Source organism: Apodemus sylvaticus, chromosome 2, assembly GCF_947179515.1.
Source record: "Apodemus sylvaticus chromosome 2, mApoSyl1.1, whole genome shotgun sequence".
NCBI classification, from domain to species: domain Eukaryota; kingdom Metazoa; phylum Chordata; class Mammalia; order Rodentia; family Muridae; genus Apodemus; species Apodemus sylvaticus.
This window is the reverse complement of record NC_067473.1, coordinates 175,038,426-175,065,671: the sequence shown is the minus strand read 5'-3', so window position 1 is coordinate 175,065,671 and position 27,246 is coordinate 175,038,426. Positions and strand designations below refer to the sequence as shown.

Here is a 27,246-nt window from a genome sequence, read left to right as displayed (position 1 = left end):
TCATACTCCGTGCTATTTGGGTCCGGCCAACCGGAAGACACATTGCTGGGGGGAGTCTCCGGAGTTTCTTCGGGGAAATGGAAGAGTCTGTCTCTTCCTATTGAGTCTTGGGGTTTGATGAACGAGTCCTCAGGGAAGCTCCCGCTAGGCTCTTCCCAGTTGTTCTTGTTCAAGTTGACGAAGCGAACAGAGACATTCCGGGGAGGGTATGGCGCTGGGGAAGAGAGTAGCGTTTTCATTTCCTGGGAACTTTGGACTGAATATTTACTCATGAGTCCAACACACCTTGATCAAGTGCGTCTTAAATTTACTTCTTAAAAAATAAAATTAAAAACGTTAATTTATTGTGTGTGTGCATGTATGTGTGTACCCGCGTGACTCAGCAAGCTACATCTGAAGTTGACTTGAAGCAGTTGGATCTGCCCTTCTCCCATGTGAGTCCTGGACACTGAGTTGAGATGGCTTAGCTTGGTGCCAAGGGCCTCTACCAGCTGCGCCATCAGGGAAAGTATTGTGAGGAACAATTTTTAAGCCAACCATATCCAAGTTTCTAGTGTTTTGTATAGTATGCATAGATTTACTTCTATCTCTTAGCTTCTCACCAGTCACACTTCAAGGGTTGTAACTTGTTATACTCTATGTGTTGATGTGGTAATTTAACTTCCTCTCAAGTACCGTGAAGCAAGCATTCCTGGGCTTACCACAATTGCACTTTAAGAAAATAAGTGTCTCTGTCCCCTGGTAGCTTAAAAATCATTTTCTAAAAATTAAAAAAAAAATTGTTTGCAGCAATCAGAACACACACTCTGTGCAATAAAGCTGTATCACCTCAGCTTTCTACCAGGTGTCTCTTACAGATGCAGATTCCAACGTTGGAAGTATGAACTCATTTCCCATCTCTGAAATGAGCCGTATGAATACACAGGAACTATGGATTATAGAAATGTGTTTTCTCTAGAAATAGCAAATCGTGAAGTGAGCCTGTACATTCTCTGCCTGCAACAGCTCCTCAAAGACCCTTCTGCATGACCTTTGAGGGGAAAAAGGTCATCTCTGCCTCCTTTGTGCTGTTAAATAGCGTCACGGTTGTCATGTGATGTGCATCTCATTCTGACTTCTGTGTGCCTTTTGTGTACGATGACAGCATTTCTGAGGACAGATTAGCTGTCTCGTTGGTCTTTATTTTCTCATCTTAGAGTTAGGACAACATCCAGGTTGGAAAGAGCAGGCATCAACGTGTCTTAGCAGGAACAGAACATGAAAAGTGTGCATAGAATAGTCAGTGTCGATGTAAGGTGGATGAGACGTTTAGTGCTGTACTGAGATGGGAATTCTGATACAGAATTCCAGACAGAAGGGCTCTGGGGTGGTCTGACTCTGTTTGGACTCATTCCCACACTCATGAGGATGGGCTCGCCAGCATTATTGAACCCATTGGGAACACTCAGTGCTGGTTAAGCGACGGGCACTCAGTGGTATGGATTCCATGCATTCAATCCTCTAGCCATGAGCCAATACCATAAAGGTTGTTCTGTGTTCCCTTTTTAGGAGTTTGAGAATTTCTGCAGGGTGTTTTGATCACCTTGACCCCAACCCCCTCCTCTCCAACTCTTCCAAGCTCCATAGACCCATATCACTAATGCCAATGCAATTAGTAGTGACAGTTTTATATGTGCCTGACTCCTAGTGTTTTCTTTAGTAGTTGATTATCTGTACTAGGATGTCTGCCCTCTGCCTTCCCTCTATGTGGACACTGGTCAAGGTATAGAATAAGCAGTGTCTGCCAGACCCAGCCAAGTGGCTTAATTACAACTTTTAAGACTATCATCCATATTTTTATTCAAAAAAAAGAATGAAGCTTACATTTATTTATCTTAGATTTTTCTTCTTGGATATTTTGCTTAGGTATCTTTAATGTGGGTACAGATTCTGTTTTGTGATTAAAATAAATTCTTCCACCGCCGGGCGGTGGTGGCACATGCCTGTAATCCCAGCACTCTGGGAGGCAGAGGCAGGCAGATTTCTGAGTTCGAGGCCAGCCTGGTCTACAGAGTGAGTTCCAGGACAGCCAGGGCTACACAGAGAAACCCTGTCTCGAAAAAACCAAATTAAAAAAAAAACCAAAAACAAAATAAATTCTTCCTTAGCTATGTGACCAAATGTTTCTTAGAACTAGTAAGAAAAAAAGTCTTAGAAACATCAAAAATGAATATACAGCAACATGATTTATATATATATGTATATACATACATATGCACATATATATACATACATATGCATATATATATATGCACAGCAATAAAATTCAGTTATTTTCTTATGAGGATTGACTCTTCTGAAGACTCACCTGTTCTGTGTTGTTTGGGTTCATGGCTCACACCACTGTACTCCACAAGGGTACTTTTATTAAAAGTTGCCTCTGACACCAGCTGGAAAGTAATGTTACTGTAACATATTCCTGGTAGCCAGTGATTAAACACCGTTTTCCCCTTAAAGAAATCTGTGAAAGAAAAGATCAGTTACATTAAAAGTAAGAGCTTCTTAATGTCACATACTTGGAGAAAGTCCCAGTTAAATTTAAATACCAATAGAATAATGTTTCCTTTAATGTCTGGCATACTCAATAGAAGAGAAGGCTAGAGAGAAAATTGGAATCTGTGCCCTTAATCCTGAAAAGTCTTTTTTTCCTGTCAGCATTCTTAACAAGAGTCAACACAATTAAAATTAATTTCTATCTTATGAATGTTCTGCCTATGCAGGAATTATGGAGATTAAATTTATTTAGCTCCTTATTAAGAGAAAAACCTAAGTATTTTTGCTTCTTCATGTATGACAAAAATACCCAGCTTTTTTACAAGGAATATTTTTTTCTCTTGTAGAAAGTATCTTTGTAAAATGTTCATTGGTTTATGTGGTGCGTGGTCACACAGGAACCCAAAATACCACCCTTAGTTTTTGAGAAAAATCTTGTACCCTCTCTCAGGGAAATGGGGTGAAAGTTACCCACTTGCTGTGGAAGCCTGGGGCGTTCCTGCTGGCAATGTGGTAAAGGAGGTTGTTGCTAAATTGTCTTGACTTCATTTCTGGAAGCAGACATACTGCCTTTGGCAAGAATAACTTATACTTCAAACCAATTTGAGAATTTCTCGTATTGTATGTATGTATAGCTTGCAATTCTCAACTAATGAGCAGGATGTTCTATGACTCCTCATAAGAAGATTTCCTTGAATCAATAACTTTTCTTAATGGTTCATTTGTAGGTAAAGTATTGAATGCCACAGTGAATTCTTGCTTAGAGTAAGCAAGAAGCTCATCCAGAAAAAAAAAATCTGAAAAAAAAAAAGCCATGACTTTCTGTGACCTCCTCTTGTTTCTTACCTTTGTACAACATGGTCCTGAAGTCCCTCCCTTCCCAGTAGCTGATGTTCACTCTGCTGAACACATTGTATTTTTCCGGATAATGGATTTCAAACAGGACTCCTGTCTCAGGAGAAGGTTTATAGTCATAGATAGACACACTGGTGACAGGCAAGGGTTCTATCAAGGAGAGAGAGGTGGCAGAGAGGGGGGAGCCATCATTAATCTGTGAACACTGCACTGATACAACCTTACCCCCACATTTGCAATTATGTTTTATATTCTGTGCACAGTGAGTTTCTCAGGATTCATCCCGGAAGAGTCTGTCCGACCTTTGGCAGTGGTTAACAGAACACATTTGAGATGACGTTGTCTGCTTTTCAAATAGCTCTAGACTCATCTTTCTGTTCCTTACTTCCAACAGGTTTGGACGTTAGAGAGCACAAATATTAGTGTTTCAATCCAATAGATGAACATGATGCAGACCTGGAGTTTGTACTGCTTATCATATGCAGTTTAATAGCTTTGTGGTAGTGTCTGTCTGTCTCAGCAAATTCTTCCTTTTCTTTTTCCTTGTGCCAACAAAATTAGATTATCAGGAACAGACAGGTAACAGAAAGTATACTTGGCTGTAGGCAATGATAAATATTTATGAGATCATTTGTTTCTTTCTGTGACTTTTGAAGTTTTTCGGTTATGGGTAAGAGTACCAACCACTCAGAGTCATGCATATAATTGTTTAGATCATCCCCCCAAGACCCTTTTTCTATAGAAGCTTTAGAATATCCTTCATTTGTTTGGTGTTAATTTATCATAGAACATTCAAAATACACATTTTTTAAAAGCTCATGATCTTTTATACATTCTACAAACATCCACAATTCCAAAAGAGATGTATTTTATTTAAATAATTTTATAAAAATTATTATAAGGGCTGGAGAAATGGTTCATAGATTAAGAGTGCATATGCTCTTTCAGTGGACTGGAGTTCAATGGCCAGGGTGGCTCATAACCTGTAATCACAACTCACGCACGCACGCACACACGTATACACGCATGCACGCACGCACGCGCACACCCCCCACATACACAGAGACAGAGACAGAGAGACAGAGACAGAGAGAGAGAGACAGAGAGATATACCAACACACACACACACACACACACACACACGCACACACGCACACATACACACAGAGACAGAGACAGAGACAGAGAGACAGAGAAACAGACAGAGACAGACACATACACACACTCATAAACAAACATACAGACTCACACAGAGACAGATACACACAGACACACATGCACACAGACACAAACACACACATACAAGCTAGAGGAAGATTTGTAAGGAAGAAATGTTCACAGCAGAAGAGGGAGTGGGGGACAAGAGGGTGATGGAGTGAAACCATAAGACTCCTTACAGACATGCTTCAAACTGTCAACAAGTCAAAACAAAAACACTGAACATGAAAGAAAGGGGGAAGCAATTGGAGCTGAAGCGGAAGCACCCAGCAGCTACACTGTGTGAACTCCAGCACATCTGGAGTCCAGATTCCAACCATCCCTAGGGTTCCCACTACTCACCGCCATGGGAGATTTGACAGCCAAGGGGCTGCCCTGAGGTGTGAGGTCTACACACCAAAGCCATTGTCAAACTTTTAATACTCAAGAGTATTTATTTATTTATTCATATATATGTTTCCTCTTCTTCCTCTTCCTCTCCTTTACTGTTAAGCCATTTAAACATTAAAGTAAAAGCATTCTAAACCTCCCCAACTCAGTGACCTTTCCCTACCTAAACAATTTCAGGTCGACTTTGTTCTCCCACACAACTTCCTATCCAGTGTCTTTGGTAACTCGTTTATTCATTGGCCATAGGCTATGTCCTACACACTCTCTTGATTGTGTGTGATTAGTCAGCATGAGAGACATGTAATTTTATATATTGTAAAACATTTTCATTAGTTTTAAACAGTACCTAGTAGGCGCTATTATTATATACAGTAACAGTAGGGCAGATTAGCTTGGCCAACCACAGCTTACTATAATAAATCTGAACTGTGAGTTGCTTTTGTATGTTTTAGGAGATGATAGTGAGATTTTATTTTTAATGAGTTGATGAGAACCGGAGAAATAGTAACTCTTTCTCTATGAAAATGATTTGAAAAAAAGAAAATGATTTGATGTTCAAATTGTCTATCTATAAGGCAGTGTGAGAGCCACACCCTGCTGGCTTGTGATCATGTCACTTGTGACAACAGCAAAGTTAAGTCACTACAGTGCAGAGCCTGTAGCCTGTAGCATTTCATGTCTACATTATCCAGAGCTGTGTGGAAAGGTGGTTGCTGGCTCCCAGAAGGGATGACAGATCCGAGCACTGAGACGAAGAGAGACGTCACATCTGCTCAAGGCTACACAGGTAACATCCAGATGTCTTTGACAGTATGCTCAGCCTTTGAACCACTACTCAGCATCACTGCTTGGTAATTTGTCTCTTGTCTAAGCAAGACTCAGCATCTTTCAGCCCGGGGCTCTGCTCCTGTTGTTTCTTTGATCTGTCTTCATTCTGGATCACATAAAGTCTTGATTCACTTGCTGGGCACTTAAACCCTCCTGCTGTGTTTCTGGCCACCTATTCTGAGTTATTTTGGAATACCTGTGAGCAAGTGCTACTTCACCAGTTTGGCCATGCCTGCTTAAAAGTATCTTTATGGGAGCTGGAGAGATGGCTCAGTGGGTTAGAGCACTGACTGCTCTTCCAGAGGTCCTGAGTTCAATTCCCAGCAACCACATGATGGCTCACAACCATCTGTAGTGGGATCTGATGCTCCCTTCTGGTGTGTCTGAAGACAGCTACAGTGTACTCATCTAAATAAATAAATCTTTTTAAAAAAAGTATCTTTATGTCTTATTATTTCCTGATACCTTGGCCATGACAGAGAATATGTCTAACATTACTCAGATCCTAAGCAGATATTGCCAGGTTTTACAGGGTTTTTTTTTTCTGCCAAGGCTGCTTTTTCTTCCTGAAATGCTCACATTATACAATCATGTCAATTAAATATTAACCAGGTGTCAGAGCACAGGTTTGCGGGGGGCTTTGGAGCTGGCCGTGTGAGTCTGCTGTGTTCAGTTTATTCTGTGGTTTATTTTTCTTTCTTTGAGAGCGCAAGACTCCCAACTGTATCAAATCAGAGCTCTGCCCCAGGCCTCCTGCTCTGTCACGGCCTATTTCATGGGGACAAGTTATAGCATGTGACTGACGCCTGCAACAAATGTCCTTTTTACCTCAAGAGCTGTAAGTCAGTCCCGCAAACAAGTACAGCAAATGCTTTCAAAAGTTAAAACTTTAAGCAGGAAGATGGTGGGGCATAAAGCAGGAACTCATTAAAAATGGGAGTTTGGGAACTCAAATTTAGCCTTAGTCACCAGGTTATTAAATCTCTTCTTTCATAGTATATACCCAAATCCTTCCTGATGCTGCCCCCAAAAGTCTGACCTTTATACATGCTTCTCACACTGCCAACTTACCATCTCTTCTGGAATCTGAGAGAGTGCACTTTAGACTTTAAAATGGGACACGGCGCTGTGAGGGAGAGGGTTCTGTCATTGTTTGATCCCTAGAATCCATATCGAAAGCCTTTAGTGGGGCTGACTTGATGACTCAGAGGGTAAAGGCCCTTGCTGACAAGCCTGAAGAATTGATTTAATCTCTATAACTCACATAAAGGAGGAAGGAGAAAATATAGCCCTGCCAATTGTCCTCTGACCTCCAAATGTGCATCTTCCTATGTGCATGTGTGTACAGACAGACAGACATACACACATGCACACACACACACACACACACACACACACACACACAGAGAGAGAGAGAGAGAGAGAGACAGAGAGACAGAGAGACAGAGAGACAGAGAGACAGAGACAGAGAGAGACAGTAAATGAATGTAAAAATAAAAACCACTTGCAATCCCAACGCTAGTGAGGTAGAGAAGGTTGACCCTGGGCTTTGCGCTCTAACCTGTCTAGTTGAACAGGAAAGCTCCCAAGCCAGCAAGAGACACTGTCCTAAAATCATCATGAATAATGTTCCTGAGGACAGCCAAGCTAGCTCTCTGGTTGTCACATCTCTACATATACAAAACTATATATGGTGGCACACTGTACCTCATTCTGTGCCTCGTTTGTGTGTCAGAAATTCTTCTTTCGTCTTTCTTCTTAAGAGACAGGATCTCATGAAGCCCTGGTGAGCCTTGAATCTGATATATAGTAGAGAATAATGCGAAACCCTTACTCTCCTGCCTCCCCGTCCCAAGGCGGGGATGCCGGGATTACAGATGTGACTGACCACAGAGGCCTTCGAATTTCTTTAATAACTGTCAGCTACAGAGCTATAGCTTCCAATGCTACTTTTCGGGACTGTCTCCATGCTTGCTGCGACCGGTTGGGACAGAGCAGGGCCTCTTCTTTCTGCGTCCTCTTTAACGTCATGCTTTAGTGTCTGCCCCTCCCAACTTTCTCTGATTCTTGCCCAATGACTTTGAGCTCAATTATATGGGACAACTATGACATCCCAGGCCAGGTGTCTGGGACATGATGAAGCTGTGCAGAGCAGAGTGTTGATTTTGAAGACTTGTAGTTACGCACCTACAGCTGCCACCTGACTCTCAGACCTGAGTCACCTCTTTTTTTTTCCTGGAATATGAGACAGGATTTTACAAGGTGAGATTTGCCTTTAATTAAATTAATTTCCAGCTCTCTCCTTTAACTCCGTTAGCCTTGCAGTTCTTGGGTCTGTGCCATTGTTAATTTTCAGAATTTAATAATGACCCTGGGAATCTGCCAATGAGACTTTAATTAATTTTTGACAGTCGGATTAAAATACTGCTCTTTGGTTCATCCTTCTGATTCTTTTTTTTTTCTTTTTATCCTAACAGAAACTGACACATTGTCCTTTTCCCTAATCATGTCCACGGTAGTCACAGGTAACTGACAGTTTAAGGATGGCAGTTACTGAAAAGCTCACAATGAAGACCATGAACACAAGGATTCAGTCTCAAGATATATTGTCTATGAATTATACTTTTTTGGCTTAAAACAGATTTTGTTTGTTAAAAAAGGTAATAGTGAACACTGAATACTATCAAATGGGTATAAAGCTGTTCTCTTAATATAATGGCAAATGTACAGCTATGTCATTAGACACCAAGCCAAGCATGCTGCCTCTCTGGTAGACTCTGTCTCAGCTAGAGCCTTGTGAGGACACACTCAGGGAAGGAGCACAGAAATGACATCACGAGGCACTTACTTGTCAACACAGTGATGGATCTGGATGGTTTGGTGACCACATTCCCGTTGACTACCACCAGAGTGATTATGTAATAAAGACCATGATACGTGGCCTTAAAGACCACGGGAGGAGGCAACGTGCTGTTGAATTCCTCAAATTCGAAGAAATAGTTTTTGGATTCGCCAGCTACCCTCACAACGTACACAGATGTTGGGCTGACTATATCAGAAGCTTCTAAAGACACAACGATGTTGTTGTTATCTTGGACAGTCACGTGGAACATCATAACATTCTGTTCAAGAGAAAGACAAGAGATAGAGTCAGGTGATGGGCAATAAGGTTATGCCAAGATAATTTTTCTAAAACTAACACTCGTAATGGACATGGTTACCTATTATGAGAGTGATGAGTATTTTAGTCACATACCAAAAGTCAGTTTGCCCATCTCACGAAAAAACTGATCTCAGAGCTTTACAATGATGATTTGATATTCCATTGAAAATCTCTCTCTCTCCAGCTTGTGGAGTATTTAATGTGAAAAGCACACAATACACATCAAATGGATGAACAGATGACAAATGAATTCACTGTCAAAGCTAATTTCCAGAGAAGCCCTGTGTTGTGGTAAGTGGGAGAAGTGTTTGAGCAAACACTATTCTAGAGGAAGTTATTTCAAGGTAATTATTTCCTTTCTCTTGCTCACCTGTCAGTTCTGAAAGTGGGGAAGCTGTCAGGACAGGATCCTGAGATGATTCTCTTCATTACAGATTAGCCAGATCTTCAGAAGAGAAGCCAAGGTAAGATGAAGAATTGATCACACTGAAGAGCCTCAGGTGCTTAAAACCCTTCCTTCAGGGATTCAGATAAGTTTAGGGGCTAGGGCTATAGAGCTCAGTTGGTAGAAGACTTAGCTTGTATGCATGAAACTAGATTCAGTCCCAAGTAACACACACACACCTATATACACACAGGCACACATGAACACATTCATGCATGCACATTACTAGCTGGAGAAATGTCTCAGGAGACACAGCTCAGTAGAAGAGCATTTGCTGCTCTATTGTAAGAACTGGAATTCTGTTCCTGCACCAACAACTGCATGTAACTCTAGTTCCATGAGATCTGATGTTCTCTTATGGCCTTTTGGGGCACATATACACAGCTGCACACATGCACATGCATAAGCGTGTGTGTGTGTGTGTGTGTGTGTGTGTGTGTGTGTAGTTGTCCTAAACATCTATTCTTGAGTCTACATAGACTCCAAGGGAAGAAACAATCCATTTCTGGTTGCAACCAAGACTTATGTTCTTCCAAGAACATATTGCTTTGATTCTTCACATATTCAGTGATCTGGGTGTTATCTCACTACCACGAGCCTCAGATTTCTCTTCTATTGCAGGTGCACAGAACTACTCCAAGGAGTTAACCACCTACTCAGTGTAGATGCCATAGTCAGCACTTCTATGACCATCTACAAATGATGTTGCTGCACTCGAGATGTTTGTCACAAGAGAAATGTAGTTGCTTTCAATCTCAGTTTGTAGCTGAGGATAAGAAAGATTATTTTCCTACGGTTGTAAGTTCAAACACAGACTTTCTTTTTGTACAGCATACCTATTACATACATGCTTTAGTTGTTTCTAGACACTGAGTTTGCCACACAGTACATCGAAGTCCTGAACCACTCTAAAGCTCGATGTGTTTGTTGATTTTTGTGTGGTACGTGTTTTCAGCAGCTAAATTAAACATGAGCATGCTCAAAGTCCTAAAAGAGGGTAGAGAGTCCTAAACATATACCAGTACTTTTTTTGTTCTTCTGAACTCATTTTTTATTGGACATTAGTACTTACAAGCTATCTGGCATTTGAAGGTTTTTAATTCTGTCTCCTCATCAAGGAGGCCTATTGTGTTCATGGTATTTTAGTCATACTGATTGTTAGGTGGTGTTCATCATCTCAGACCAAGAGCTGTAACTTATTTATAGATGTATCTATAACTCCAGGATCAGAGCCTGGTAGGTGCTGGGTACGTCCTGGTATGTGTGGTCATGTTTGTAATAGACAGTAGTTTCTGTGTATGAATTCTAAACTGATCATACACATTATCCCTTATTCTCAGATATGAGACAGGAGACTCTTGCTTTGTGTGTGCCTAGTCCTTCTGCACACACAGGACATTGAATCTCTTGCCTGATGGATTCCTGGTCCCTCGGTGAAGCTGGAACACAATTGTTGGGTGGTGATGGTATGCTCATCCGAAGGACTGGACTGTGCACAGATGACTTAACACCATTGGCACTAAGAAGCACTCAACCTTGGTTGAGAAGCACTCAACCTTTCTGAATCTACTTCCTGATCCTAAATCTTGCTGTCCCTAACCAGGCAGCTGTGCAAGCAGCTGCATTTGGTGTCTAAGCTCAGCCTGTCTTTTCCTTGCTGGGAAGAACCCGAGACTTGTCCCTTAGTGGCCTGATGCATCAGGAAGGAATGCCTGGGACAAGGAAGGCTCAGCTATGAAAAAAACAAGGATTCAAACACAGAACGGGCTCTGACCGAGATGGCAGTTGGGGATTTCCATGGCAGTTCATGAAAGGCCCAGTGAATCAGACGCTCTGGTTATGGATAAATCTTCAAACTAACTGATGACTGATTACTGAAAAGTTTGCTGCCAAAATATGCTACCTTTTCCATAACAGTTTTTTTCCAGGAATCTCTCAGTGTCTTTGGAAGGAATTCGCTCTTCCATGAAACAGGTACTTAGGGTCATCGAATAAGATACTTTGCAAGTCCATAACAGTTTACAAGTGTAATATATTCTTTGGAATCTCAGATATTTTTGTATCTTAGTGACCTAAAATAGTCTTACTAGTAAACATTATTTTCCATAAATCACATATATATGTATATACGCATATGTGGATTTACAGTGGATATTAGCTCAAGGGCTCAGTTTCATTTGGAGAATATAAAATAGATTTATTATTATTATTATTATTATTATTAATCTCTTTCATACAAATAGCAATTTTTTAGCACATAACAATGAAAAAGTCCTGTTAACCAAACTCTAGACAAGCCAAGAACTGAATATTTAATAACATTTAAATCTGGCTTTTCTGTCTCATTGATTATAGAAGTTGGTTCACTAACTCAGAAAACATTAAGTTTACAAACATTGAAGTCATTAAGAGTTTTGTGCACCATGTCTTAGCCAGCCAGTAACCAGGGTGCCTGCCGCGATACGGAGGGGGAGCAAGGGGTACATTCTGTGTTTGAGTTAATGTCTGATGTGTCACAATGCTTCACAGACAACAGACTCTCCCAGAAAAGAGAATAATCTTCCAACACCAATGGCAGCTTTGGCAATGATCGTATCAGCTATAAGAATAAGTCCTGGCCTGTGCACTCCCAGGTTGCCAAAAATAAGCCGGAGCGTCTAATCAGATTCATGTTGCTGGGACTAATGAGGCCAGGCACTGGGCCAAGTGAGAGCTAGGCACTGAGCCTAGACGCAGCCTTGCCTCTGCTGCCGCCTTCTTCCTGGTCCGTTTGCCCCAGCTTGTCCGGAGATCTGTCTATGTGCAGGAGGAGGGGCTGACTGCATGCTCCACGCATGAACTCTCCGCTAAGAGCAAGAATGGATAGAAAGTATTCCTAATCTAAGAAGTGACTGCAACAATATTTTTAAGAAAGATTTTTTTTTAAGCAGGATGCCACCAGTATTGCTTAACTCAGCAGTGAGGTTTTCACCCCAATGTCCTTTACATAACATATTTTAAGAGCTTTTTTAGTGGTTTGCCAGTTTCACACATTTATATAGTGACTTCTAGTCGTTCTCAGCCCCAGGCCTCTCCCTTTAGTGCCTTCCTCTCTCCCTAGCACACTTCTCTGCAACCTTCCTGTCTACTTGTGTGGAGCCACTGAGGTTAAGAAAACAGAGGCACTAGGCTATTTACTGGAGCAAGGAGAACTCGCCAGTAGTTACACCAGTGAGGGCAAGGGACACCCCTCCCCCAGTAGCTGCTCATTGTCAGGAGTCCCTCTCTAGAGGAGAGGCCTGACTGGATGAAGTGAGACAACCACGTCAGGCTCCTGTCTCTCGGGCTGTGTGGTTCATGGTCAGCTCCCAGGGGCAGCAGCTGAGGCCTGAGGTGTGGTTGTGGCTAGAAATGGGAATGAGGAGCCTGTAACTAGTCCAGAACTAATCCTGGGAGGAAAGAACAACCAGAGACAGAGTGGAACACCTTACTAAAAGGCCATGGGGTGCAGGATAAGGAATCAGGTTGGCCAGAGACTTTTACAGGTTCTGGTAAGTACTCCACTGTCCCAAATAAAGGGCTTAATGAGAAAATGCATCCAAAGTTACTTACAAAATGTAAGACTGTATACCTGGTTACTACAATTGTCCTCCATGCCATGTCAAATCTTACTGAACGGTCTAGCTTACTGCAGCAGTCTTTTGTTTGTTGTTTGTTTTGCAAATGCTAGGTTGAATTCTTTTCTCAGAAGGGCTATATCTCCATAATATCAGGAAATATTCACTACACTCTTCGGCATAATATGTTGTCATTTCTTTGCTACCTTCATAGCAACTTGATAAGAAAGTATCCTTTGTATTTCTTATTATGCTTGGTGAATAATGGGATTTAGTTATCATTTATTCTGTATTGTGCTTGGATGCTATAGAATTGTACACACACACACACACAATCCATGAGTCATAAGACTTCATTATTTTAGACATCACAAAAATTAAGTTCAGAGATCCATAGACACCCCTGAATATTCATAGGTAATAAACAGACTCTCTGACTCCCAGTCTTGTGAAATGGATGTAAACAAATTATTTTAGTGTAATGTATTAACTAGAGATAATAACCACTGTTTGATAACTGCTTTAAAGAGTAAAGAAAAATCATATGTAAAAATGCTCATTATGAAAGCTTGTAAAATCGTTGACACTATGATGCCTTTGTCCTCAGGCTGTAAGGACCCAAAGATGCTACCTCCCATAAACGTGCAAGCATTGGGGAACTCCCTCAGCTCAGACCAGATTGATTCCTCTAGATTATGCTTATAAATGATTGGAAAGTGTGCTATGAGAAAAGAAAGAACTTTGGAGATTGACAGAGTTGAATTCAAATCCACTTCATTGCTTTTTTCTCACGTTAATTCCTCCCAAGTGTGTCCAACCTTGAGATGGCTATGAATTATTTCAGCTCAAAATATTTGTAGATGACAAATGCATTGTTAAATTGTCAAAAGTCAGACATCCTCTTGGCCTTTGTTGTCTCACGTAAGAGTCAGAGACACTAGGCCCGTGTAGTGAGTTTGTGTGTGTGTGTGTGTGTGTGTGTGTGTGTGTGTGTGTGTGCGTGCCACAGCATTTGAATGGAGGTAACAAGAGGACTTGCAAAACTGTGTCTCTCTTTCCACCTTGTGGGTCAGAGGGATTGGACTCAGGTCCTCGGGCTTGGTGGCAGGTACATTTACCCTGATGCTAATACATTTGTGATCGATTTCCTAACTGTTTTTCTTTAGACTGTGTATGGTTTAGATGCCACACCTTTTTTATAGGATGCAACATGGACCAGTAGTTCTAACTATGCATCCCTTTATCCACTCCTTGGTGCTACACTTCTGTGACATCGTGAACAAAAGTCATTTCTTTTGCTCTTGGCACCGTGAGAGCCTGAGCTCACCTGTTTGTGTGAAGTAACCATGGAAACTGTTAATACTAACAGAGCTGAGCAATTTGGAAACCTGGAAACTGTGCTTAGCTGATGATTGACTCGGGGGAGGAGGTGAATTTTCAACCCAGGGGTGGGGGCATAAAATTCATATGCTCTTAGCAGGCCATGGGTAAATTCTAGGCCTGTGACTTTCTTCTAGCTCAGTGTACTGTGGGAAGTAAATGATGCTCATAGGCCAATTTTGCCCTTTCTGGGTGAAGTTTGAAAATGGCTTCCTGTTGTGAAAATGCTTGGGGGATGCTGTTGTTTCAGTCACTAGAGAACATCGTGAAAGATGGTAGTTCAGAGCTCTTATTCTAAAATGCCCAAGTTTATTTAGCTTTCCCTACAGCCATGATGCATCTTTCCAATCATGATATCAGTTAAATAAATTCTGGAGAGACTGTAGTCTGCTGCCCGAGACTACCACATGCTTACTTAGGTAAGAGCCCTGGGACATTCTGCAGTTCTATCCTTTAATGACTTCCTTTTAAGTCGCTTAGCTCCGCAGCTACATGTGAGATCTTTACGGAACACAGTCTCATCTGTCCACCACCAGTAACACTCTTTAAAATGTTCCCAGTAATCAGGGGTGGGGGATGAGAAGTTAAAGAAAACGGAGTGCAATACATCTAAGTCTTTTCTCAGTGTTTACTTTCCGACAGTAATGACTTCATCTGCTGCAGATCTGTGGGTATAAGGATCAGCACTTAAAATTCAGTTAGGAAATATGCTGGTCCAGTAAAGTAGTCATAGGAGGTTATTATCTAAGATGCCTGACCCAACTGGCCATGGGTAGTTGGCTATTTCCAGAACCAGGTATGATTTCCCTCCTATTAAATGGGCCTTTCATCCAGTTGGACAGCTGTTGGTTACAGCGGAGACACGAGTGCCACTGTTGCACTGACATCTTGCCACGCGGGTCGTTGCTGTGCCTCACATGGTCATGAAGGGCGCAGGCAGCCTGCCTCTGCTTTCTCACTGTTCACAGAGCTTCCCCGCCCCCCTGATCTTTGTCACTGATTGGAGCTCTCCCTCCTCTCCCCTCCCCGGCTTTTCAGAGTGGGCCAGTCTGGCTTGGAAATATTGCTATCCCGTTTTCATAGTGGCACCCTAGTGGACTCCCCCCCACCCCATCTCTGAGCCCTGCCCTGCCCTGTTGCCTAGGCTGGCACACGCCCTGATAGATGGCCAAGCACTTCCTAATGCAGGTGGCGCCTGTCCCTGGGAAAAGCAAAGACCATAGATACGCGCTCAGGTTTGAGCCATGAAGGGAGGGCAAATTAAGCGTTCCCAGACAGATGTGACCGGTTTGTAAAAACACACTAGTCCCTGATAGCACCATAAAGTTACTTCCCAGGTCAGAAGAGTCCCAGCCTCGCAGTTGTGCGATTCCGCCCTGCTGCCTGAACAAATGATGTTGTGATTGCAGGATGACTTGCCTTGTCACCTCCCTCTGTCACCCTGAAGCCCGAAGAATCTCTGCTTATTCTTATGGTTGTATAAAAATGCCAAAACGCATGGTGCACTCCTGTCCTGCACAGTGGGAAGGTTTGCTATCCAAGTCTGACTTGAATAAATAAAAAGACTCTCTTGTTTTACTACATCAGGTTCTTAGAGTTCTCCTGGGGTTCCCGCTGTGACCTTAGACACAACAGTCATATCATGGTAGGCTCAGCAAACAGCATGGACAATGGACTGAAAAGATCATCAGTCAGAGGACCAAGAAGTCTGCGGTGACACTGTGTGTTCTACACACGACTGAGGTACTGCTACATCCATGAAATCTCAACAATGGGACTGCCTAACAAGACCTGAACAACTCTAATGCCAGTTGACATCTCAAAGTGAAAATATACCAGGGCCCCATCCCTAGATGAGGAGCTATAGATAGCTAATGCGTGCTGAGAAAAAGAGAATTAGTGTTCCTCAGGGACAGGCAGGCGCCCTAGTTGGTTATCTAATACCAAGTACTCAGCCCTAAAATCATAAGCAATGCCAAATGAACCCCAAGTTATATTTATATACTTATTTACATATAATTAACTTTATATGTAATGTATTGTGTAATATATATATATATATATATATATATATATATATATATATATATATATATATATATATAAAATTTGAAAAAGAAGCCATAGAAATAAGAAGAGTTGGAGGAAGGAGATATTATAATTATATTTTAGTTAAAAATAAAAGTTTTAAGAGGTTAAATCCTAATGATAAAGCAAGAATAATCTGCCTTTGGGTTATAAAGTAGAAATAAGTCATATTACCACTGTAAAACAAAAGAACATTTCCTTACATAGACTGTTCACTCCAAAACTCTTATCGAGGAAAATAACCAATTGGTAAAGAAGGAAGCCTTCCTTCTGAAGATCTGAAGAGAAAGATCTGGGCAAATGAGCAAAAATCATAAACAGCAAAACTGGAATTCTGCTGATAAAAACAGATGGCTTTATTCCAGAAAGTGCGGGGACCACGAGATAAGAAAGCCGTGGAGAAAGGAGCCAGCGAGACAGTGTGATGTTGGGAAGAAGGGGCGGGCAGCCAATGGAAACACAGATGGAGCCGGAGCGAAGGGCACCGCAAAGCTGGGAGTGCCTGATGATGCTGTGTTTGAAGACAGCATTTTAATGAGTGCGTGTTTCCCTCTCCTGGGTTCCCAGTGTGTAGGAAGGTCTGCTGCACTCCCAGATCCTTGGTGTGCACGGGAAGCTTCTGGGTCCACTAAGAAGGCTGGCCTTCACGCTAGCATGGTAAGGCATAGAAACAGCCTTAGCCAAAGCTGGCACTGGAAGGGAAAGGAATCGAGGAGAATGAGCATTGCTACTAAGTTACTAAAAATCCTATGGGGGATTTGAAATAGTATCAGAGTGAACTGGATTTGAAGCCGGCTTTCATTGTCTGTGAGAAGGGAGACATTTCTGAACTACCCTGCGGTGTGAAAGGCTGGATGACAACAGGCAGAGGCAAGGAGGGTTGAAATGATGAAATGATTTAGGAAAGAAGATGGCAATTTGGGTCTAAGTATCCTTGAGAAAGACTCAGAGCACATAGTCCGCTAAGCCCAGTGACTTGACTGGTGCATGTGGATGCGCGCATGTGCACACGCACATACACCTGCACACAGGCTTGCATGCACTTCACAGTCATAACCAGCAGGCTTTGCAGGCAGATATGGTGAGGGAAGGAAGAGGATGACCCACAGACTTACTTTGGTACAGTCTAAGGCATATCCAAGTGCAGGTGCTAAGTAAGGAATCAAATATATGCATTTCAATTCAGAAGAGAGGTCGGGTCCTAATATTTAGAAGAAGCAGTAGGTTCCCCTACATGATCTGCGAACACCCTAGTCTCTGGCTTCTGACTATGCTGACAGGGCCAGGCATATAGCCTTGGAAATAGTCTTACTCTATTCTCTGTCTGTCTTTCTTTGTCTCTGTCTCTCTTGCTGTCTCTCTGTCTCTCTCTGTCTCTGTCTTTCTGTCTCTCTCTCTTTCTCTCTCTTCCTCACACCCCTCCTCTCCAAGACAGGGTTTCTCTGTATATCACTGGCTGTCCTGCAACTTTCTTTGTAGACCAAGCAGGCCTTGAGCTAAGCAGGCCTTGGACTCACAGTGATCCACTTGTCACTGCCTCCTGAGTGCTGGGACTAAAGGCATGCACCATCAGTCCCAGCACTTCTCTCTACTTTAAAATGCTGAATTGGTGGCTGGAGAGATAGTCTAGCTGTTAGGAAACCACAAGCTGTTCTTGCAGAGGCCTTTGCTTCCCAGCACTCACATCAAGCAACTTACAACTGCTTGCAACCCCAGCTCCAACAGATCTGATGCCTTCTTCTGGCCCCTACAGGCACCTGAATTCATGTGCATATACCACTCCCCCCCCACACACACACCCCACACACACCCCACCAAGCAAAAAAACAATTTAAAAAGAAAATAAGTAGTAAACAAAAGACTGTTTACTGATTATGAAGAATAACATGTAAAATAACAGTCTCTTGGTAAGACAGCATATATAAGAACAACAGGACTATGCAGGAAAATAACACCATTCTAATTAAGATGTCATTTGCTCTCTAGGACACAGATAAATGAACTACACTTCGGGCTTGCTAGTTTAGAAGACAAGGTCTGTGCTTCTTTTCACAATGACTCAAGCCAAGGTTTGGATGGAATCTGTCCTGAAACTCATGTGTTCCACACTGTGTCAGCGTGGGGTATGGCTTCAGATGCTTAGCGAGAGGTCTTAGCTTTCCTCAGAGGTGTAGGCACTTGCTCTCCTGTGACATTTTAGAGCACCTTGCTGTAGAGCAGTGGTTCTCAACCTTCCTAATGCTGTGCCCTTTTAACACTGTTCCTCGAGTTGTGGTGACCACCAACCACAAAACCATCTTCATTGCTATTCCTCTAACTGTGTTCTGCTACTCGTGTGAATTGTAATGTAAATATCTGATACACAGGAGATCTGACATGTGACCCCTAAGAAGGGGTAATTTTGCAACCATCGGGGTCATGACCTTCAGGCTGAGAACTGCGGCTCTGGAGTGAGGCTGCCCCCCATGCCTGTCATCTGCTTTGGCTTTTTTTAATGCAACATTATAAAACAGCATGAGACTCTTACTAGATGCCTCTGTCTGAACATGCAACTATACTCCTTTCCTTACTAAGTGAACCAGCCTCAGATGTCTTTGTTATACTAATGGAAAGATAGATGGAGACACCTATATGGCATGAAGGTTGGAAACTATATGGCATAGCTGGGTCTGTCCTAAGTGTCCAGCCAGTAGAGCTCTGGCCCTGAAAACCAGACAAAAAGAAAAACATAGGAGAAAGAAAGACTTGCACTTCTCCTTCCCAAGTACTAAACTGAACTAGCTGTTTTAGGCTGTCACTCAGAACCCTTCACAGTTTGCAATCCTAGAGTCTCTACCACAACTGCTCCGTCACAATTTTAAAGAACTCAGCCAACAGCCAAAAGTCCTCCTGCCTCAAGCATTCTCTGCTTCTGCAGTCCTACTTATGCAGGGTAAAGTTTCCCTTCCCTCACTGTGGCTGTTTCACGCCACTTCCCTATTTAAAACAATCAAGCTTTATGTTTATATTGGGGAATCAGTCTGTTTTTGTAATCCTTCAATCTGTATCAAGACCTCTTGGGACAGATGCTGAACTTTACAACTCTGGTAACAGACTGACTGTTCTTACTCAAGAAGCACAATTCATTTTCCATGTCTCTTCTCCTTTACCCCCGGATCTTTCCACCTTCAAATGCATATTTAACGCATCTCAAAGTGATGCATAAAGAGGAAACATGCTTAGGTTCTCCGTAGGAGGGAGAGCAAAACTGGGCATTTTTCTCCTTGATCTTTATTTTGCAGAGATAATTTTAGGCATCAGTGCGTGAGTTGGGTGCTCAGTTAGCACTCCTGCTATGTAGACTCAGAAGAAGAAGATGGACACAACAATATGATATTTATGTTTTCTAAATGAAGCTCAAAAATACCCTTGTCTTTGAGACCAGCTGTAGGAAGACAGCCCGCAGCCTCCTGTGCTTGGTGAAAGGTTCCTTTCTTCAGAAAGTTGCACGTGTACATAAAGGAGCCTCTCACACCGGGTGTCGGGCCACGTCATGACGTTTACGTGACACAATGTACTTGTTAGCTGCCGTTGCACTGTTAAGTATTTTCCTGATTTCATTATTGTATCTTTTTAAAGAGTGTGAAAAAAATAGGAATTTTGCATTATCACAGAAGTAGTTTTTGAAAGCAGTTAATTATTTTCATAAGTAATATTTGATTAGTATTTAATAAGTAATATTTAATATTTAACAAGAAGTTATTAAATATTAAGTGGTTAATAATTTTCAAAAGTAGTTAATTAATTAGCTGTTAGATGATATTAGTGAATTTCATGGCAGTGGTGAACTAGTGTGTAGGATTATTCAGAAATGTCCCGCCTCTTTCATATTGTACATATATACATACGAAAGAGGCTGGGACATTTCTGAATAATCCTACACACTAGTTACATATAAACATATCCTCGTTTATAAAGACAGTTGCCCTTGATGTCGGACACAAGTACTATGCCAGTGTACAATAGTCTATAGCGTTTAGGGTGAGATATTTCCGTTTGTGACATTTTATTCATTCATGATAAAGTCACAGCAGAAGCACTTTTCACTAAGAGCCATGATTTGAAACCGGTGCCAATGTACTGGAACCTCTGAGGTGCACCTTTCCTACCTGAAAATTATCCTGAAACATCAATGTGGAGTTTTCCTTTCTTAAGCACCGGCTCTCTATTTCCTCTTCCCACGTCTGCCATTTCCTCTCTTTAGGCCTTCTCTCCTGTCAGCTCTGTGTTTAAGCTTCCTGGTAGATTTTAGCCTCATAGGTATAAAATCCATCTCGTTGTCTAACACGTTGCTTTGCTCTTTGTACTTTAATAAATGTTTGCAAAGTAAATCTATCTATGCATAGTCACTGAACCCTTACCTACAGATCCTTACTGTGACTGCAGCTTAACCTCGTGTCTCAAGAGTTCTGGTTAGTATATCTCTATTTCTATTTTGCTAAAGCAAAGCCCTGATCATTGGAGATAGAGGTGGGGAAAAAAAAGAAATACTGGCCCAAGGAAGGGAGACAATAAGACAGGGAGAAATGGAAGGGAATGGAGAGGAGGTGGGATCCAAGTGAGGAGGAAAATAAAGTACAAAGGGTCAGTGGGGCGTGAGAGAAAGCTTCCAAATTAAGAATAAGGGTAGGTGATCAATGCAATCTAAACATGGATATCTCGTGCCTGTGTTGCTATTCTTTATTCACGTTACTAATTACTTAATCTCTCTCTCTCACTATTGGGCAGGTAGAACTCTAGCTGAGCAGTGGGTCCATCTCACTCCTTTCCTTTCCGGCTGTCCATTCTCCCCATCTTCCCTGTACCAAGGCTACAATCTGTTTCTGACTTTCAGAGAATTATACGTTCTTAGCCACACACAGATTAAGTCATTAATAAATCATCTGTTGCTATGGAAACTGTGAGATACATAATCATCCACCTGCCCATGAAATGGCCATCCATGTATACTTGACTGGGCTTGTGTACAGGGAGTTAGATAGTGGATGCTGCCTTCATTTAACAAGTCTGCAGAGTTATGAATTAATAAAGCCAAGCACATGAGCCAATTTTAAGCTTTAAGGGATACATATCAGACTTCCCTTTAGACACTAACTATCCGGGTCTGTTTTCTTCCGGTCCCCTCTCCTAAGATTTTTCTATTTGCTTAAGCTTTTAGGAAGCAAATCATAGGCTACTTGTTCACCTGATTTACCAATATTGTATAATAACATACTTTTCAAACATGGTTGTACATAATTTGTGATAGGTAATAGGAATAATTACATATACTTAGTGTTTAACAGGGTGATTCTTTTGTTCGGAATCTGAAACGCCATTTACATGATGCATTAGCTTGGTTGGTTAATAGGTCTTGGGTGCAATCCATTTAGCACTCAACATGTAAGAGACTGTTGCTTATCAGGTAATTATTGTTTAAGCCCAAACTGACTGCTGCTATGCAAATAAGAAATGAATAATAACAATAATAGTTAGCATATGTTAAGTACATAATATATCCCTATTATCCCTATTATTATTATTATTATTATTATTATATCAATGACTAGGAAGTAATTCAAATACAAATTCAAGCAGTAATTTTACATTCTTTCTTCATGATCAATACAAAAAAAAAATCCTGCCACACAAAAATGAACTCTAAATAAATAGTAACTGTCACAGTCACCAAGCATTATAAGGACCAACTACCATGGTAGAAAGAATGTTCGTTCGTTCAGCAAAAGTGAACTAAATAGTTGTGCTGGATTAACCAGGTAAAGAGTGTGGAGCTGGGCATTCCAGAAACAGCACATCCTGGGGACAGAGAATGAATACACCAACCTTCTTGGTGGAGGCAGGACCTGGCCAGCTGTACTTAGATGTCAGGGAGGCTCTCCAGGCATGTCAGTGCTCTGTGCATGAGGAGGCATGAGCAGCCTTCTCTGAGAACAGGGTGGGTGCTGTTCTCATAGTGTGTAGCTTGGATTGGGGTAAGTAGGACCCTGAGCTCAGTAAGCCAAGGTAGCACAAGGCCCAGACAAGAAGCATTGTTTTTAAAGGGGAGGCATAGGAGGAGAATAATTCTCAAATGTAGTCTTCTGGAAGTCAAGCCAATGAAATTTATATTATAATGCTTCGAGCTCTTAAACTTGTCAAAGCTGTTTGGTTTTCCTTCCTGCCTCAAGAGACAAAGATTACTCAGGCAGGTTTTCTGCTCTCCCTCTATAGACACTAAGGAAATCAGATGGTTGGATCAGTGGTGGGAATCAAGGCTAGTTTTGAAAACAGGTGATGATTTTCGAAGAGGTGATGATGAAAACCACCTTCTGAATTTGCCATTTTGAGACAATGAAGAAATAAAAATGAAAGCAAGATGGTGGGCAATTTATCACTGTATTTGGTCATAAATCTAGTTGAAATTATATTTTTGGAGGAAAAAATGTGTGTGCTAATCATTAAATAGGACTTTGGTAAGTTAAAAGTCATGTAAGCTTAGAACTGGTTCTAAGATTCTAAAGCTTTGGAAAAGCACCCTAGGGTGACAGTACTGCTGGGCCAAGAACATAACTGAGTGGTAAGGTCATCGTTTTCAAAGTTTGAAATTCGTATGCTGTAGGCATAAATCCTATGGATCAAGATAATGCATACATCTTTACTTACTTTCATCTGCTTTTGGAACACTCTTGTCCCATCCAATGTGACAAGGTCCTCTGTCATCTAGACTAAATCTGGCTAAGCAAGGCTTGCCAGTAGTTAAAGGTGTTCTCACTGAGAAAATGGGTGACTGAATGGACAGGGTCATTTGCAGATAATCCAGTGTGAAATCCTAGCTAGTCATAGGTTTTGGCTACATGTAAGAAACACACATGTCAGGCTGAGAAGTTTGAACAGAACGGGACAGCAATTGTCACATACAAATTGCTGTTACCTCAGAAATAGACATGGCGGCAAAACAGGTCCTCGGCTTTAGACATCTGAAATCAAGTCCTGTCACTAGCTTCCCAATCTATATTAGCCTTTGACTGGCCTGCGCCTTGTTTTCTACACATTTTTTTCATGCCAAATGTAGTTTAAAACCATTAATTAAAGGCACATGTATAATGTATACAGAAATCCTATGTTCCAGAGAAGGTGGTAAATAATTAGGAGACCTCATGAATGCAGACTAGCAGAACTTTTTCTCTCAAAGTTACAAAAATTCAACTAGTTGATAAAAGGCCAATTTCCTTCTGTTAGTGATTTGAAACTGGTTGCAAAGTTCCTTAATCCTGGTTTAAAAAAAAATCCATACCCACACGAAAACTTGAGATGTTCTCGAACCCAACCCCTACCATTCCACGTGCTTGGGAAAGAACAACCAGATACCTTTAAAAGACTGGAGCATACAGTCAAAATTCTGCTTTTTCTGGAGGCATTACTCTGGACAGTAATGTTCAAAATAAAAGTTCAAGATCAGAAGCAACCCTGATGCAATGGAAGTATGTGAATTACCTGAAACAGGATTCAAACTGATTTTTGAAAAATCTAGTTTAACAAAGTCGAAAGAAAAAGTATATGACAGAAGTGACAACTCAAATGAGATAAAAAAATTTTTTTAAATTATCTAGGAAATCAGATCAGAGGAGACTTATATAAGAACAAATAACTGAAAGTCACTGGAAGTGTCCACGGGCAATTTAAGCTAATTGAAAGTAAGATCTGCAAACCCAAAGCCAAGCCATGGGAAGAAGCCAACAGGAAAAAATGATGGAGAAGTGGAGGAGACTCCGGGGACTCCTAAGATGCAACCGGGCTGGCTGGCCAGTGTACACGCTACAGTAAAAAGAAAGTTAAAGGGAACATAAAGCTTTTTCAAAGGAACAATGGTTGAAAATTATCTATATTTGGAGGCAGAAATTCAGGAACCCTTAGAGTTCTAAATAAGATCAGCTTAAAGAACAGTGAGGAGCATCACAACCAAATTGTCAGTCCAGATAAAATTTCATAGCAACAAGTAAGTATGACCATATATGATAGTTTTGCCTGCGGACTGCTAGACCATTCTCCAGGCACTGCTTTGCAGCAAGGACAAATCAGGATGTCATAGCACAGCGTGGCAAATGCAAAGCCTGCCAATCAAACGCACTATATGTCACCACATTGTTGCGGTATCACAGGTGAAGCTGCCCTGTCATTCCTAAGGGGACCCAGTCTCACAGCGGATCTCTTCTGAAAACACAATCTTTCCACCATATAAAATGTTCCCTGATCCTTGCATGCAGGTTTTATGTCATAGATGTATCAACAATATGGCTGTTTAACAAGCCCTGAACACTGATAGTACCTATAGGCATGATACACACGCACACACACACACACACACACACACACACACACACACATATACATATATATTCTACATATGCATATATGTAACCATTACAGTTGAAAAAAAAGAGGCCATGAATTCAAGAGGGATCAAGGAGAGGCATGGAGGGTATTAGGAGGAGGAAAGGGGAGTAGGGATTATATAATTACATACATATATACATACATACATACATACATACATACATACATACACACTATAGTTGACAACATTGGCCTTCAAAACTGAAGGTAAGCAGACTTTCACGGGTAAACAGAAGGTAAAGAAATTCATCACCTAGTTGATCTATCTTATGAGATCACATAACAAAAGTACCTGAAGTGCAAACCTTGCTGAAAAATGTAGCCACATAGACAGAATATTATACAGAATGCTCTAACATACTAATGGTAGGGAATAAATAACTTTTTGGTCCAACGCAAAAGATGAGCATTAAAAGCTCTTATAACTATAAAATACAATAATGGCTACACAATATGAAATGTAAACTGCATAACCAGTAACTAATCAGGGTGGATGGAAGCAAAGGACTGTTTGTTGAAGTCTGGCCTTACTTTGCAGCCCATGTTGGCTAGAACTCACTGTGTAGCCCAGGATGACCTCAAATTCATGCCAGCCCCTTGTCTCAGCCCCCAGAGATTTCAGATTACTGCTCCGAGCCACCATACCAAGATGTGAATAAACATCTAGTTTAAGTATACCTGGTCTAAACGCTGTATGGAGAGAAAGACTAACAGAGCTGGGTGTGGTTTGCACACCTGTCCTCTGTACACTTGGGAGGTGGACGCTGGAGGGTGGGGGTTCAAGCTCATGTGAGATAAAGGGAGCATTTTCTTCTCTAAGGCTGAACTATGTCCCTCCCCCATTCTCCGTATATGTAACTTATATCTTAGACATTTATTCATCAACGAACACCCTGGTCATCACTCCGTGCCAGGGCTGTTGTGAGTAACGGTGGGATTGAATGAGAGTTCAGATATTGCCCTGAGTTACCATTTTCATTTTCTCTGGGTATAAATTCAAAAGAGAGTGTTCTACATCCCACAGAGCCTCTAGTGTTACTCTCTTGAGTCGACTCTACCCTGTCCTCCATGTCTCTATTCATACCATGTCTCATATTCTTACCCTATGTTGTATATAGTTTCTACTTTCCCCAAACCTTTTTACAAGTATTTGATGACTACCTACTCTGTGTACCTCTTTTATAAGGTATTTTATAAATACCTCCTGGGTACACCCTTTTTATAAGGTGGTCAACACAGTTTTCCATTCCTACCACCCTGCCCTCATAACCACTCCCCTTTGCCAAACAGGGAAGATATGCTGGAGAAGAAAGGCAAAACTGAACTGTTGGGTGCACTTGAACGAGATCTCATAAGGCTTAGTAATATAAAAATTCACTCTAAAATGCACACTGTAATTGTGTCTGTTGGAACAGCTTCCTGGAAGAGTACTTGCCTATGTGCGAGCCTGAAATTGATCATTAGTGCTACAAAATTAATTAATTAATTAAAATTAGAAATAGGCTGCAATTAAATTGCATTGGGATCTGGTAAAACAAGGAATATGCATATATACATTTATTTGTGCATATGTGAATGTTTGATGTCAGTGTGTGTGTGTGTGTGTGTGTGTGTAGACCAGAGGTTGAAGTTGCACATCTTCCCAGTCATTTCACTTTATTTTCAAAATTGTTATTATAATTTAGTAACTACAGGTGTGTGTATGTGCACATGAGAAAGAGTGTCAGGGTTATGGGCAGGAGAGGGTGTGGGGGTCTCCTGGAGATGGAGTTACAGGAGATTGAGCTCCGCTCCATGTGGGACTCAAACTCAGGTCCTCTTAGCCTCCGAGCCTCTGTTCCAGCTCCCCACCTTATCTTCTAAGACAGGACTGCTGGCTAATGTTGGGGTTTACTAGGTTGCTAGATCGGACGGCCGGTGGGCTGCAAGGGACACTCATGTCTCTTCTCCTCCAACACTGACCATACACACAGAGGCTGACGCAGTTTCTTTTGTGGGAGCTGGAGTTTGATCTCAGATTCTCAGACTTGCATGACCCTCTCCTGACTGAACCACCTCCCAGACCACATTTTAATATTTTAGACGCTAAACAAAGCACACAGCCTATGTTTCTAAGCAGTTTTGGTTTTTTGGTCATACCATTGTCGCCAACTTGTTTCTCTGTTGTCATAGTCACATCAAGTAACACGTGAAAACTGAAGTCACCACGTCTCCATGATAAGGGGCAATGTTCACGTGTGTCTGACAGGCAGCTTGATTAGAATTTTATTTCAAATCAAAATCCACACTTTGCTGTAAGACAGGCCTAAAATGCATGCTTATCCTCAGAAAGGACAACC

The 27,246-nt window shown here is 41.5% G+C and overlaps 1 protein-coding gene across 1 annotated transcript in view; it reads right to left on the bottom strand.

Annotated features, from left to right (window-relative positions):
• Ptpro (protein tyrosine phosphatase receptor type O) overlaps positions 1-27,246 on the bottom strand; it is a 189,427-nt gene that overhangs the window by 85,041 nt on the left and 77,140 nt on the right. Inside the window, exons 2-5 of the mRNA XM_052172930.1 lie at positions 8,672-8,945; positions 3,379-3,537; positions 2,348-2,500; positions 1-214 (exon numbers count right to left, since the gene is read on the bottom strand). The exon at positions 1-214 is cut by the window's left edge and continues 230 nt beyond it. Of these exons, the coding sequence (XP_052028890.1) occupies positions 1-214; positions 2,348-2,500; positions 3,379-3,537; positions 8,672-8,945 (800 nt within the window). The remainder of the gene's footprint in view (positions 215-2,347; positions 2,501-3,378; positions 3,538-8,671; positions 8,946-27,246) is intronic.